A 13815-nucleotide genomic window follows, 5' to 3' on the forward strand; every position below is an offset into this window, starting at 1 on the left:
GTGGTCACAAACCCATATAAGCCTGTAGAAACCTAAAGTTCTTTTTAATCAATTTGTGGATCAAAGATTTGTGTGTGCACTCAACAGTAACTTTTCTCTAAGGACACAGTGAGGTGTGGGGCTGAATAAGATTCAAAGCCAAAGATGCTTGTTTGTTGTTGCCCAAGGTGAAAAAGAGAAGCGTGAGCCAGCAATTGTTTAGCCAGAGAAATGTCATCTCTGTTCTCATTTCTGTTTTGCTCCTTGAAATAAAGGTTTGTCCAACCCATGCTGTGCTCCCACACAAGAGACACGTGACACGCAGAATAATGATAGAGGGTAAAACGTGATGCTCTGCTGCCTGTAGATGCAATGTGAGCTTTTGTCAGTAGGTTGTTAAAAGACTGAAAAGGTTGTGGGTAACGCACAGTTAGAAAATGCAATGGATGCAACCTTTTTATGTCATGTTTTCTATCAAGTGGCAGATGGAAACTGTTGAGGTGTTTGTCTCTTTCATGACACTTGCCACTCTATGTCCAAGTCTGATATGTAAATAGCAATGTCATGTTTCCAAACTGTGAAGACTGTAAATTGCAAGTTGCAAATTTTCACTGAAGTCTTTTCTCTATTTACTGTTACTGTTATTTTTGTCTCGTTTCTGTTTCCTCTGAGTCCTGAACGAGGCTAATTGTAGTAAAAGCAGCTATACCACCATGACCATAGTGAAATGCTGTGATTTTTGACTTTTTCTCATATTTTGTCGGCCTTTCTTTATGTATAATTTCCCCAGGCAACACTGGGATATTATCTCCCATTTTGCCAATCAGTCTTTTTTTTGCACTGTCACAGAGCTAGTTCTGTGTGTTGGTTTCCTGCCATCACTGCTGCATAGAGACTGAGGGATTCGATTTTGTTTAACAGCCCATTTCTGTGTTTAACAAGCAGAAGCCCAGCTGACCTGTACCAGGGGGCCTTTAGAAGTAGTTTAGAGTTGGTCACTGCCCACAGATCAGTGCATGAGCTGGCTACAAACACAAGGTGATATTGGCTCTTTATTAAAAATGTAATAATAGCTTGTCAGTGTTGTCCACATCTAAAATGATGGAAGGTTTCTTCACACGTCAATAGTATATACTATGTCTGTAGTACTTTTAAGACTGTCTGACCAAGAAAATAATTTTGTATTGTGTGGGAGGCTTTTACTCAGCAGTAACAAAACTTGCCTCCTTTAGCCTTAAAAGCTGCTCACCCACCATTTGTCTGGCTTTCAGTGGAGAGTTGCTTTGTCTAAATCAGACCTGAGATAAATATGTTGTTCTCATATTCAGCTCCTGAAGATATGCACTAGCACTCCCAAACTGAGTAGTGAAATTTTGAAAAAAGAAAAAAATAATTTATGCTACCTTGTAGGTTGTGCTTTGTGGGAGATTCGCAGCAGATTTCAGTCGTTATTTAAATTTGATAGACATGGTTTAAAATGGAGCATACAGAATTTCTAAGTGTGACACAGTGATCACACAAAACACCCAAAATATTAGTGCCTTCTTCTTTCCCTTTCGGCTTACTCCCATTCGTGGTCGCCACAGCAGATCGATTTATCCGCATTGTGGATTTGGCACAAGTTTTACGCCGGATGCCCTTCCTGAAGCAACCTCAGTGTCTGAGAACAGCGACCCCTGGTCTTTCAAGTTGGTCTCCCATTCAAGTACTTTCCAGGGACGGCCCTGCTTAGCTTCCAAGAGCAGATACTATTGGGCACTCGCACTCCAGTGCAGCTGCAAAAACCCAAAATATTAGTGTACAGCACATTATTTTTTACCTGTACTGTTTGATTTGGAGTCTCATTATACTGATAATGCTTAGTTATACTGACAAATTACCTGCATGCATGTATAAATGTCTATAATACAGGCAGAGCTTAATCTAAGATAAAAACAGTCAATTTAAAATCTTATCGATACTAATGAGATCAACAAACACTACTTAGAGTCAGATGTTAGCAAACCTAAAGTCAAATCAATGAAACAAGACTGGAGGTGTGGGTTAGAGCTGATCACACATTTTGAGCTTGCCATTTACAAGCAATGTGAGCCGATATGAACCATGTCTTTCAACAAAAGAGATCTCAGAAGACTTAGAATTGTTAATTTGCAGAGGTCTTTATCTGAGCATTGTCTATTCTCTATAGATGTAGATGATTTAGTGCTGCTGGTACTCTTCCTACAAGTGAATGTCCAGCTATGATACCTCAGCATGCTTAATAAAAAAGCCTCAGAATAGTTGATTGTTGTAGTTTAAGAAAAAAACAAATAATATAATTACCATAATCACACAACCAAAAATCAACTCACACTTTTGGGGGATTTCTTAAGGTCTCAGGAAAGATTGCAGCTGATAGTATGGACATCATCTGCTCTCATCAAAATGCTTCAGATTTCTGACCACATTAGCCTCAAGAGTCAGAATCCTCTACACTGCACAGGACAAAAAATCTAGAATGAAAACAGTTTTTCTTTCTGCTTTTTACTGCTGTGGGGAAAATACAGGTCTTGTCCTTGTTCGTTCTGAATAAGCCAAAATTGCAAGTATCAGCTGTTCGAGAGATTCAGTATAAAAATACCTAAATATATCATTGCATAAAGATGATTCTCATTACTTGCTGTTTCATTGTGTCACATGCCTCTCAGCATCATTCTCATATGTTTTTTTTTTTTTTGTTTTGTTTTTTTTTGTCACTGAGTAATGGTTGCTCCTGCCTCTTTTGTGGTCTCATCAACCCTCCTCCTCCCTCTTCATCACTCTGTCTTTGTCCTCCTCCTTTGCCATTGCCTCCTTTTCTGGAGTTGAAAGATAAAGACCTGAGATATCTTAGTCATTTTCTGGCCAAGTGGCACCACACAACTAAGGCGTCACAAAAAGGTGGGGTGTTGGAGAGAGCGAGCAGCTTGCAAGTGTATGATGTAGGAGTTTGCCTGGCAACAGGTGAAGAGACTGAGATGAGACTGTTGATAGTAGGGTTTGAGCTTTTCTCACTTGCCACCTTTCTCCACCTGCATCTCCTGCCCCCCTCAACACCCTTTGCCTGCTTTTGTTGAGGTATTGATCACTTTGACCCTGTGAATAATAAGTTAAATCAGTCACCATCATTTAAATAAATGGAGCTGATTAGTAAATGAAAAGGCCTCTTGGTCTTGTTGACCTTTGAACAGCACAGTTCATCTCCTCTTGAAGGTGTTTGCATTTTGTCGCACATGTTGTAAAGTGTGCGCTGTATGTTTATTGTCTGTGTTTGTGAGGAGTGGGCTGTGCATGAGATTTGTCTGATGTCAGAGGTTGTTGTGGGTGTATGAGTCATGACGGGGGTGGTGGCGACTGGGCTGGCAATTTGACGACATTGCCTGCTAGAACAGATGGTTTCAGTCGCCACGGAGGGGGAGCACACTTAAGAGGTGAAGTGAGATATGCTGCTCAATAGAAAGCCATTGTTGTTGTCCACAGGTATGCTCGTTACTGTACAGGTATGGTAGCAGCATGTCTGCATAGCTGAAGTTCCAAGAGGCAGCAAGAGGCAAATGAAATTGTTTTACGGAGGATTTTCCATTCTAGCATGAATGCACTGCGGAGGAGATGCTTTTCAATGTTTCAAATTAATTAATTTAAACATTTCCACTCCCACAAGTTTCCATAAATGGATCTTGACGCATCTGTGCCTCACATTGTTTGGACATGAACCAGGCTGACTTGTTTTGCATTTGCTTTGGCACCAAGAATATCATCCACTGCCAAAAACAGCTCTTTTGTCCTTAAACACAGCCACTACACACTTTAGTGACCCAGCTTAATCAACCTGTTGCTATACAACATTATTATTTCATTTGCACTGGTCCAGTTAGCTTATAAAAGGAAAATTTTACTCAGTCACTATTGTACATTTTTCTCATCCAGATACCAAGGGATTTAATTTATTTAGTTATTTAATTATGCATTGCTTATTTAAAAGGAGGACGTTGCCAGTTTTACAAGATGTTCAGCTTAGTTGCCATGAACAGTCTGTGAAAACAATTGTATAATATCTCCCATAGCTCTAGAAGAGATATTCCAAAGTCTGAGAAAACAACCGTGATGATGAGAAACGTGGAAACGTGTTTTGAAACGGGCATGGTCTCCAAAAGATATTAGTATTTATGGCACATGGTAAGTCTATCAAAATGTGCAACTGACTTGCATATTGAAAAGTATGAGATCCAGCATTACTGGGACTTTACTCATACTATAGACTGTCGCTTTGATCCCTTATTTAATTTGCCCCTCTTAAATCCTCCACTGCTGTGGAAGTGCTTGAATAAATTATTGTAGTACCTTTCTGTTATTGTCTGCTTAGAATTTTATTTCAGGTGAGTTTTTTTTCTTTGGGGTTTTTTCAGACAGTTTGACATACTGAATTTGTCACTGTAATCAATATGGATAAAGTTTTAATTAAAAAAATAATTGTTACATCTAGTCTTATGTACTTTTTGCTTGTTTTTACTCAAAGTATTTGGCAGTATCAATGTTAATTTATCTCATGCTACACCACACAGTACCCAGAAAAACCAGCTTTGTTCACATTTACTCTTTCTGTTGAACTGGTTCACTCAGGTGATCATGAACTCAGGGCAATTCTGCGTCACCTAACACAGAAGACTAATTATGACACAAAAGTATAAGGTCACTAGTTGTTCACTTGGCAACTATGTTATTGAAATTACAATAATTACACTGCGTATTGCTGGGGAAAAAAGTACTGATGATGATGACACACATCTGAGTACCTTGCATAGAGATAAAAAGAGCTCTTCCTTGAGGAAAAAGAGCAGGATTTATGTCCCAGACTAGCCCACTTTTAAAATGCCAGATAACTTCACTAGATCTGGGAGGGTTTGAAAGGGTTCCCTAAAGGTTTCTGCAGGTAGAGTTGTTTCGCTCTGGTGGCAGCGAGCTGGTGCAACTTACTGCAATAGGTGGTGTAAAGGTGAGAGCAGACAGACGCCTTGTTTCAATTAAACTGTTAACTGATGATGTGTGACATTGATGCATGATTGAGATTTTTTTTTTTTTTGTGACAGTGTCATGACCGACTCACCTAATTAGGTCCATACATGTAAGTCTATACTATGACACATTTTCCATGTAAGACACACTAGGTTGACGCTAAGACTGACAAAATTAGGAGCGAATTTCGCTTGTCACCATACAGTTTGTTCCTGAAGGTGTTAATGTCATTTTGTCACTTAATCAGAACTCAAATATCTTCTACAATGAGAGGTGGAAAATCTTCCCTAACCAAGCAAACCCAGTTGTTGACCTGATATTTTTTTGGATATCAATCTAACCACGATCTGGTTGGGATGTTCCTTGTGAGAACCTGTAATAAAAAACTTTCATGTTTACTTTTAACAGAGTGAGTTTTGTTTCAGTGCTGTTCAGCAGCAGAAATCCATTTTTCATTTTCCCCCTTGTAATCCTTAAATTTCCATACACCTTCTAGACAGCTCTAGACATGAAACACTTGGAGAAATTTAACATTAGTAATATTCTGATTCTGAGTGTGTGTCTCTTCCCAATTAACTGTTTCACAGTGTTCTGGTTCAGTGGTTATTACACACTGTGCAGTCATTATATTCAGGTGGGCCAGGATTAAATGGTTATTAGTATACCTATTTATGCAACTGGACACAAGCAAAATGGTCCTGACTTTAGTACACTTTTCACCCTGGCTGTCTGATGTTATAATTTATGCAAAACAACTTCTAGACACATAATGTATTCAAGGGAAGATTTCACAGGCTGCCACATCAAGCAGTGACATTAAACTGTACACAGACTTTGCCAGATACACTTCAAAACACTTTGACCCAATAGTTTCAGTGTCACTTTTATTTGTAAAATATTCACATTGAAAAGTAGTAGGCATTGTTGTGACACTAGCTCACAGAGGCTCACAGCACTAAGAAACACACAGTTTATTTAGTGCACATGCATCATGCTAGATTCAAAGCCCTTACATTAATCACATTTCTTATCCTCTTGTTGACATGATCTGAAAAACAGTGTGCTGCTTCAGTCTGATTCAGATGTGAAGTTTTAGTCCATCCAGAACTACCTTAATGCACTCTTGTTTCCCCTTCAGGCTCCAGAGAGGCTAATCAACTAAACACAAGCTATTAAACCAACTAAACACAGCACACACAGTGTATAGCAACACACACACAGACTGTAGTAAAAGCTGAGTGGCACAGCAGTGCACATCACGGCTGGTTTTGACAAAGTAGCAGAAGCAGTTTCTTTGCAAAGACAGGTCCACTGATAAAGCTGTCGGTGTTTCTGTTTGGTCCCTTTGTCTTCTCTGTGAAAGGATTCTCTGTTGGCCTTTGCTTTCACATTAAAAAGTGTTATTTTTGTGAGATATCAAATGCCATTCAATTTAGATATCATATATGCAAATTTGATTTGGACCACTCTGAATTTTATAAATACTAGCTTGCAAGGCAGTACAATGGTTAATGCCAACATGCCATTCTGCTGATAATGATCACCCAAAACTGTTTTTAGCCAATATTGCGCAGTAAATATGTAAACACTGTCCTGTAAGACAGTCTAACCCACCTGTTCTCCTCCTCCACATTACATGTTACAAGATCTTCAAGCCAATACCTTTATTTTAGCAGGGTGGATATGGTATCAGGCACTACTCTTTTCTTCATCTGCCATCTCTTCTTCACTTCATCCTGTTTCCCTTGATTCTACTTGACAAAATGCAAGGCCTCAGCTGCCACCACAGAGCCTTTGCTGCTGTCGAGGCTAGTGACCAGCTTAAAGCCTGATCTTAAAGCTAACATCACTGTCTCTAGTTTAAGACAGTCAAGCGTGCACAAGAATGTGCTGTCCTCCTTCAGAACAAGCCGTGACCCGGGCTCCGACTTGATGAAGTGCCGGAACTGGATCACATTGGACGACACCACAAATTCTTCTGGAAACCCATCCAGACGGCTCTTGGAGATCTGGACCAGCCGCCCTTTGACCTTTTCGATGAAAGCAGGGTCACTGCAGTACACCTTGAGGCCCTGTGACCTCTCATGGCTATCCGTCACCTCCAAAAAGGCGGGTTCTCTCTGCGCTGCTCTCTGACTTTCCCACTCAACGACAGCCTCCACCAGTTCACTCAAACGGTAAAAATCGGCCTCCCGTCGCAGGAGCCCCGCCTCCCGGAAATCGTCAGGTAGCTGGAGCTCACCGGTTCGCAGATAGTTGAGCACATGGCGAAAAACTGGACCATCTCTATCGATGAACGGATTGCCCATGGAGTCGGTATGCTGAACTGGCTTCTTACCGTTGGCCAACTCTTCTAGAAGAGACCCTTGGTGCTTGGCAAGGGTGGTCCGGTGGGCGGTGTACAGGAAACCCCCTACGTTGAGTGTTATGGTGCCTGAAGAAGGCTTCTTGAAGCTCTTGCTGGGCTGCAGCAGGTCCGGGTTGATATGCCTCAGTTCACTTTCCATCCTTCTGAGGTTCCATTCCATTCTCCAGTTGCCCTCTCCAGCCTCCACCCAGCCTCCTCAGAGCTGGTTCGTCTGTGAACGTGTGCAGTACAAATCGAGTCGTTTCTTTCTCTCTTTTGGATCTGGGTGAGTCTATGGTGCTGCTGAGAAAACGAAAAGGTGTTGTCAGCTGTCGTATAGTGAGAGTGAATGTGTTGGAGAGTGTGTGGTGGTGGATGGGTGAGCGCTGTCTGGCAGAGGCACTACAGTGAACTGGGAGCAGAAAACAGACTGACTCTCTGCACTGCTCAGTGTCCATCCCCTCTCTCTCGCGCTCTCTCTCTCTCTCTTTAGGAGTGGGTGGGCAGAGCGTCACATTCAGGGAGGAGAGAGAAGGAATATGTGAGCAAACACCAGAGTACGGACTCCAGGACCTGTTTCTTGCTCTCTTTCCCTAATTATCTCAGATAAAAAAGGCACAGAGCTGAGCCCCAGCAATTAGCACACACACATACACCCTCCTGTCACCAGATGGAGAGGGGGGGTGGGGGTGCGGTTGCATCCATAATTTTTGTGGCGTGAAACTGTCTCAGCTTGTGCGAGTCTGAACATGAAACTCCTTTTGCAGCCAAATCCATCTGTTTACAACACAGCACTTCATGTAAACTGGAATATGTCTGAAAAGGAGTCAGTTGAAATGGCATGCTCTTTGTGGTTCGTCTCTGGTTATGATAGACAGAGGTAGGCTGTTTGTCTTACTTATGTAAATGAAGGCAACAGGGAGTGAATTTATGTAAATATTGTTTTTGCAAGACAGGAAGCAGTCCTCTGTCTTAACCAATATTGCATGTGCATTGATTGAGCTGTCTTTAGGGGCCTGTTGCAGAAATGGATCAATGCTCGTCTGGTGATAAACAGTTTTTGAATTGGCCAGTGCTTGGGCCTGCAGCTCTCTCAGGAAACTGCAATAGATTTGAAATGTGGTACAGAGCACCGTGTGTCTGTATTTCATGTAACTGTTTCTCCCCCAGCGCAACTGTAGGTGTGTAACAATCCTACATCAGATCAAATATAAGGAATACACCGGGGGGTGTAACTTACGTACATTACCGTGTAAAGGTTTCAAGATTCATTCTGTAGTGTGATGAGCCTAAACAATCCGGCAGAGTCTTACAGGACTATCTTCAGAAACGAGAAGAATCAGGAACCTGGCAGCAGACGGTATGGCCTCCACAGAGCCCTGATCTCAACAAGTCAATCTGGGATTACGTAAACGGACAGTATTTGACTGCAAAATAAAAGAATGATTATTCTTTAAAGTTGGTGACTGAATGGCTAATTATACAGAATAACATGAAGCATAATCTGTCATTTTTGTTAGATTTGAAGTAGCCAATAGCAGATCTGTACTTTTGGAGTGTGAGTGTTTGGTCCTTAGAGAGAGTGTAGATAAAAATCAGTGTGTACTTAGTACACTACCACATGGTGCATTAATGTTTTGGGGTTTTTTTTCACCTATTATGAATTTTAAAGGCTCATATCTTCCCATCAGTGTTTTCCTGCAGACCTTCATGTTTTTTATGTTGTATGTTGCCAGCTTTATTCTGCCAGATTTTGCCTGGTGTTTCTTAGCATTTTATTCGCGAAGTACAAAATTGCAGAAAGCAAGCTCCAGTTAAACCTTTGTATTAATTCCTTTGTATTAACTTATTTCTTACACGTGAATACACACGCATAATTGTTTATACTTGATAGTGACCCCGACAATTCTGCTTCAGCAATATTTAAGTGAATATAGTTTAACTATTTGTTTGTATACCAAGGAGGCAATATCAGTCAATTTGTATGATTTATCAGCAGTTTTAGTTCACACTTGAGGCCACTTCTCCAGACATCATTCATATTCACTGCAGGTTTGGAAATGATGGTGCTGTCACATGTATGATTTGTTAACATGTAGCTAGAATTTTTTAGCGCTTAATTAATTTTAATAAATAACTTTTATGGTTAAATTGCAATTAGTCAGAAATATGCTCCTTGTCTTTCATTTAAGTTCAAAATATTCACTACTAGTGAAACTGCTTTTCTTTGTCTGTTTATCTGGGAGAAGATCCCAGTGACAGCGCTCTGGGTCTCTGCATTTGATTTTCTAATCATAAGTGACTGGTGATATCATGATCAACAACACTCAATTGGAATTGCAAACGAGGGCAAGATGCAGCAGAAAGGATTGTGGGAGGTTTGACCTGCTTTCTGCCTCCTGTGCATTAAAACTGGCTCATCAAGGACAATGGGTTATCTTCAAAGCCAGTGAGAATCTGTTCGTCACAGCTGTTGTGTCCCTTTACCAAGCTAACGGCTAGGACATTTGAATTAAATTTCCTAAAATGCTGCAAGCAAGGACTCTCCTTCCCTGTTAAAGGTGGTGAATTATTCATAGAGCTGCTCTAAGAGCTTGTGGTGAAACATGGAGTCACTGACTGCTGTGAAGCTGGCATGGCAACCACTTAAAATAGGGTCTTGTATGAGCTCAGAGCTGTCAGTCTTATGCTTTATTCCTTTGGGTATATCTAGTGTATATAGTGTGTGTCTGTCAGTCAGGAGCAATGTTAATCTAACCTCAAAAGTCACTGTGTCAGGTAAAAGACTTGAAAACAATCACCTGTCCAAGGTAGGTAAAGAATGAACAGCCGAATTTAAACCAATACATTTTATATAATTGCTTTAATTCTTTGGACTAAAGTTAAATTGCATATCTGCAATTTAAAAGAAATTGTTATATAATAGAGCTGTTGACATTTGCCCCCTCTGACAGAAAATTACAAACTCATATTTTATTTCCTGTGGGTTTCTTACTGATATTCTTTTAATAAGTACAGAATGAGTCCACATAGGCTCCAGCAGATCCCTGTGACTCTAAAGAGGAATGGGCGGGTATAGATGATGGATGGATGAAGACACATACTGTATTTTCATGTCATACTTTGTGAATTTGACTAAAGATGTTTTCATACTACCAACAAACAACATAAATACCTATGAATCACTAATGAAGTTGCCTCAAATATAACATAAAAAATACAGAAATATTATTTGAAACATAATTGGATAAAAAGATAACACTTTGATGGCACAAGCCCGAACATGAAGAAGATCAAGAGTTTTATCATAAGTATTATATTGGCTGTAACACTGTTTTAGCCTAACCTTAGAAAGATGAATCATTTACATAAATGTTGTATTAAAATATACTTCAAACAGCAAATGAGTTTTTAAGGATGTGAAAAGGATGCAGACTGGTAAAATCTACTAGTAATTAAGTTGTTCGCCAGTTTTCACTTTACTTTGAAGCCTGTTTGTTGCATATGAATGGTGCTGATACATGGCAAAATCAAAACGAGTGGGCTCAATACAGTTAGACGTCGGAAAATCACTTCAAAGTTAATGAATGAAGTCATTAAATTTCCTTAATGAAGCACCCTCTGGGCTCGGTAGAGATGAGCTCTAATGGAAAATTATATTTTGAGACTCACTCAATGACTCCCCCCCCCCCTTTGGCTTCCTTGTTGTCATGATGTATAGACAATATCACAACCCTGTGTGCACCTGATTTTACTCACGTCATGGGGACTTCATCTGCTCCCCACCGTGAATATGAATTAATTGTGTGGTGATGACGTGGTTTACAGGTTAGGTGGTTATGGTTCAAGTTAGGGTGAGTCTTCGGGAAATGAATGCCCATCAATGTAAAGTTCCCATGAGGAATTAATACTAGTGGGTATATGAAAGAAGAAAGAAAAGACTAAAAGGTGTCAGCTTATGTACAACAGCATAATTTAGTCTGTTAATTAGATTTCTCTAACCTTGCATGCATACAGGTGTTGTTTCATCATGTGGAGTAATTCTGAAACTGTGCGTACATGCACAAACGTGGTTTTCCTTTGTTGGAGCATTAGCCTGCAGCTGTTTCTCTTGACTTTCTTGATAGCAGCCAAAAATCTTTTAAGATATTCAATCTGGGTTTGACATTACTGATGTACGGTTTTAGCAATTTCTTGGCAGTGTGCAACAGAATGAAGGTGCAGGTGAAGCTAACCCAGTTGTTTATGCATTTTGTTCATTACTGTACACTATTCTATATCAGAGTGTACTCAAGGTGGAAAATAATGTGTGTACAGATCTTTTCTTGACTATAGTCCCATTTCATCCCAAAGGATTTACAAATTGTTGTTGAGTGCAAAAGCCACCTTAAACATCGACACTGTAACCATGAGGTCACCAGGCCTCAGTCAGATCTCAATCAAGATCAGAGGCAGGAAGGTGGTGTTTCAGAGAAGCAATGAATAGCCTGAAGCAGAGTAACAGAAGCAGCTTATGCAATGGGTCAAATAGTCTTGTCAGAAGAAAAAAATCCTTTTGTAGACACTGAATGCAGCTTAAGGCTATGTAAACCTTGAAAAGAGAAAAGAAAGGTACTACCAGGGAGCCGCAGTTAGTCATCCCAATTGCTTGCTGATAAGGGTTTTAGTGTATTTGTATTTATTGTTTTAATTTAAGCCCTTTGTGCTTGTGCCTTGAAACCCAGGTGAGGAGGGACAATTCATCCAAAGACAGTGATGATGGCTTGAGACCTGGTGGGTGGCAAGCTGTTTGTTGTTTAACATTAGGAGGGTTGGAGCTTGGAGGAAAGGGCCTCAGAGCAGATGGAGGTAAGAGATGAGAGTGAGGGGGTGGACGAGTGACCTTCTCACCCTCGCATCTGTCTCTCTAGCAGCTTCACTCGGCCAGTTTTCATTTCTCTTAAAAAGAGTTGAAGATCTTACCTTTTGAAGATCTACATACTCATGTTGGTTTTCAGAATTTCCTGTTTTAAACCACCAATTAATATATAGTCCTGATCACCTGTTATTGGAAGGAGAATGAGTATAATTCTCAAATATTGACAGCAATGCAGTTAATTTTACTGATTTTCTAAACAGCAAAACTACTATAGTTTATAAAAGCATTTCACAATAGTGTACAAATATAATGCAATAAACGTACAGGACAGAAAAGCAGAATTTGTGTGGCCTCTTCAGTTATGTGAAGGGCTGTCAAAATGAATGCGTCAACGAGACAAAAGTTGTCTGCGTTTATTGTCGATGTGAATTCAGTTGGCTTGTCTGTTTGAGCAGCTGGCTCAGTGCAAAGAGAAATAATGGGAACTTGTTTTTTCTGTTTTTTTTTTCCATGTGTTTAATGAACATGAACAAGTTCTTTAAAAAAACATACTTATGGTAAAACTTGAAAAATATTAATTTAAGGTACATTTAGAACAGATAGAAATGTGTGATTAAGTTGCGATTAATCACGAGTTAACTCATGACAACTCATGCGATTAATCGCAATTAAATATTTTAATTGAATGACAGCCCTAGTTAATTCAATTCAATTCAATTCAATTTTATTTGTATAGCGCCAAATCACAATACAAATCATCTCAAGGCACTTTACAAAAACTAAAACTAAAAACCCAACAATTCCCTTATGAGCAAGCACTTGGCGACAGTGGAGAGGAAAAAACTCCCTTTAACGGAAGAAAAAAAAACCTCCAGCAGAACCGGGCTCAGTTTGGGCGGCCATCTGCCTCGACCGGTTGGGGTGAGTGGATAGAGCAGAGAGAAAAGAACAGCAACAATAAACAACAAATAGACACTGCAGGTTGGTGGGACCAGTAACTGCACATCAGCGATATACAGCTCCAGGACCAGGGACACCTGCAGAAGGTACAGAGAGAGAGGGGGAGAGAGAGAGGGAGAGAGCACAAACTAGGGGAGAGAGAGAGCACAAGGTTAGTGACATTCAATGGTGGAATATACATGAGGTGGGAGGAGAGAAGAGAGGGGAGGGGAGGGGAAGGGAAAGGGGGGGGGGGTTAGGGTAGGGGAGCTCAGTGCACCGATGGTCCTCGGGCAGTCTAGGCCTATAGCAGCATAACTAAGGGATGGTTCAGGGTTGCCTGAAGCCAGCCCTAACTATATGCTTTGTCAAAGAGGAAGGTTTTAAGTCTAGCCTTAAAAGTATAGAGAGTGTCTGTCTCCTGAACCCAGACTGGGAGCTGGTTCCATAGGAGAGGAGCTTGATAACTAAAGGCTCTGCCTCCCATTCTGCTTTTGGAAACTCTGGGAACCACAAGTAGACCTGCACTCTGAGAGCGAAGTGGTCTATTGGGATAATATGGTACTATGAGGTCTTTAAGGTATGAAGGAGCTTGATTATGAAGGGATTTGTATGTGAGAAGAAGGATTTTAAATTCTATTCTATGTTTTACAGGGAGCCA

The 13815-nt window shown here is 40.4% G+C and overlaps 2 protein-coding genes across 2 annotated transcripts in view; one reads left to right on the forward strand and one right to left on the reverse strand.

Annotated features, from left to right (window-relative positions):
* Positions 1-13815, forward strand: part of LOC113123492 (general transcription factor IIF subunit 2-like) — a 33357-nt gene that overhangs the window by 7825 nt on the left and 11717 nt on the right. The window lies entirely within an intron of this gene.
* Positions 5878-7798, reverse strand: kctd4 (potassium channel tetramerization domain containing 4). Its single transcript, XM_026295628.2, has one exon. It carries the CDS (start codon positions 7536-7538, stop codon positions 6762-6764), a length of 777 nt encoding a protein of 258 aa, XP_026151413.1. The 5' UTR covers positions 7539-7798; the 3' UTR covers positions 5878-6761.

This window comes from Mastacembelus armatus, chromosome 21, assembly GCF_900324485.2.
Source record: "Mastacembelus armatus chromosome 21, fMasArm1.2, whole genome shotgun sequence".
NCBI lineage: Eukaryota > Metazoa > Chordata > Actinopteri > Synbranchiformes > Mastacembelidae > Mastacembelus > Mastacembelus armatus.

Excerpts from the sequence above, each read along its gene's own strand:
- kctd4 (XM_026295628.2), bottom strand. The coding sequence starts at position 7,538 with ATGGAATGGAACCTCAGAAGGATGGAAAGTGAACTGAGGCATATCAAC.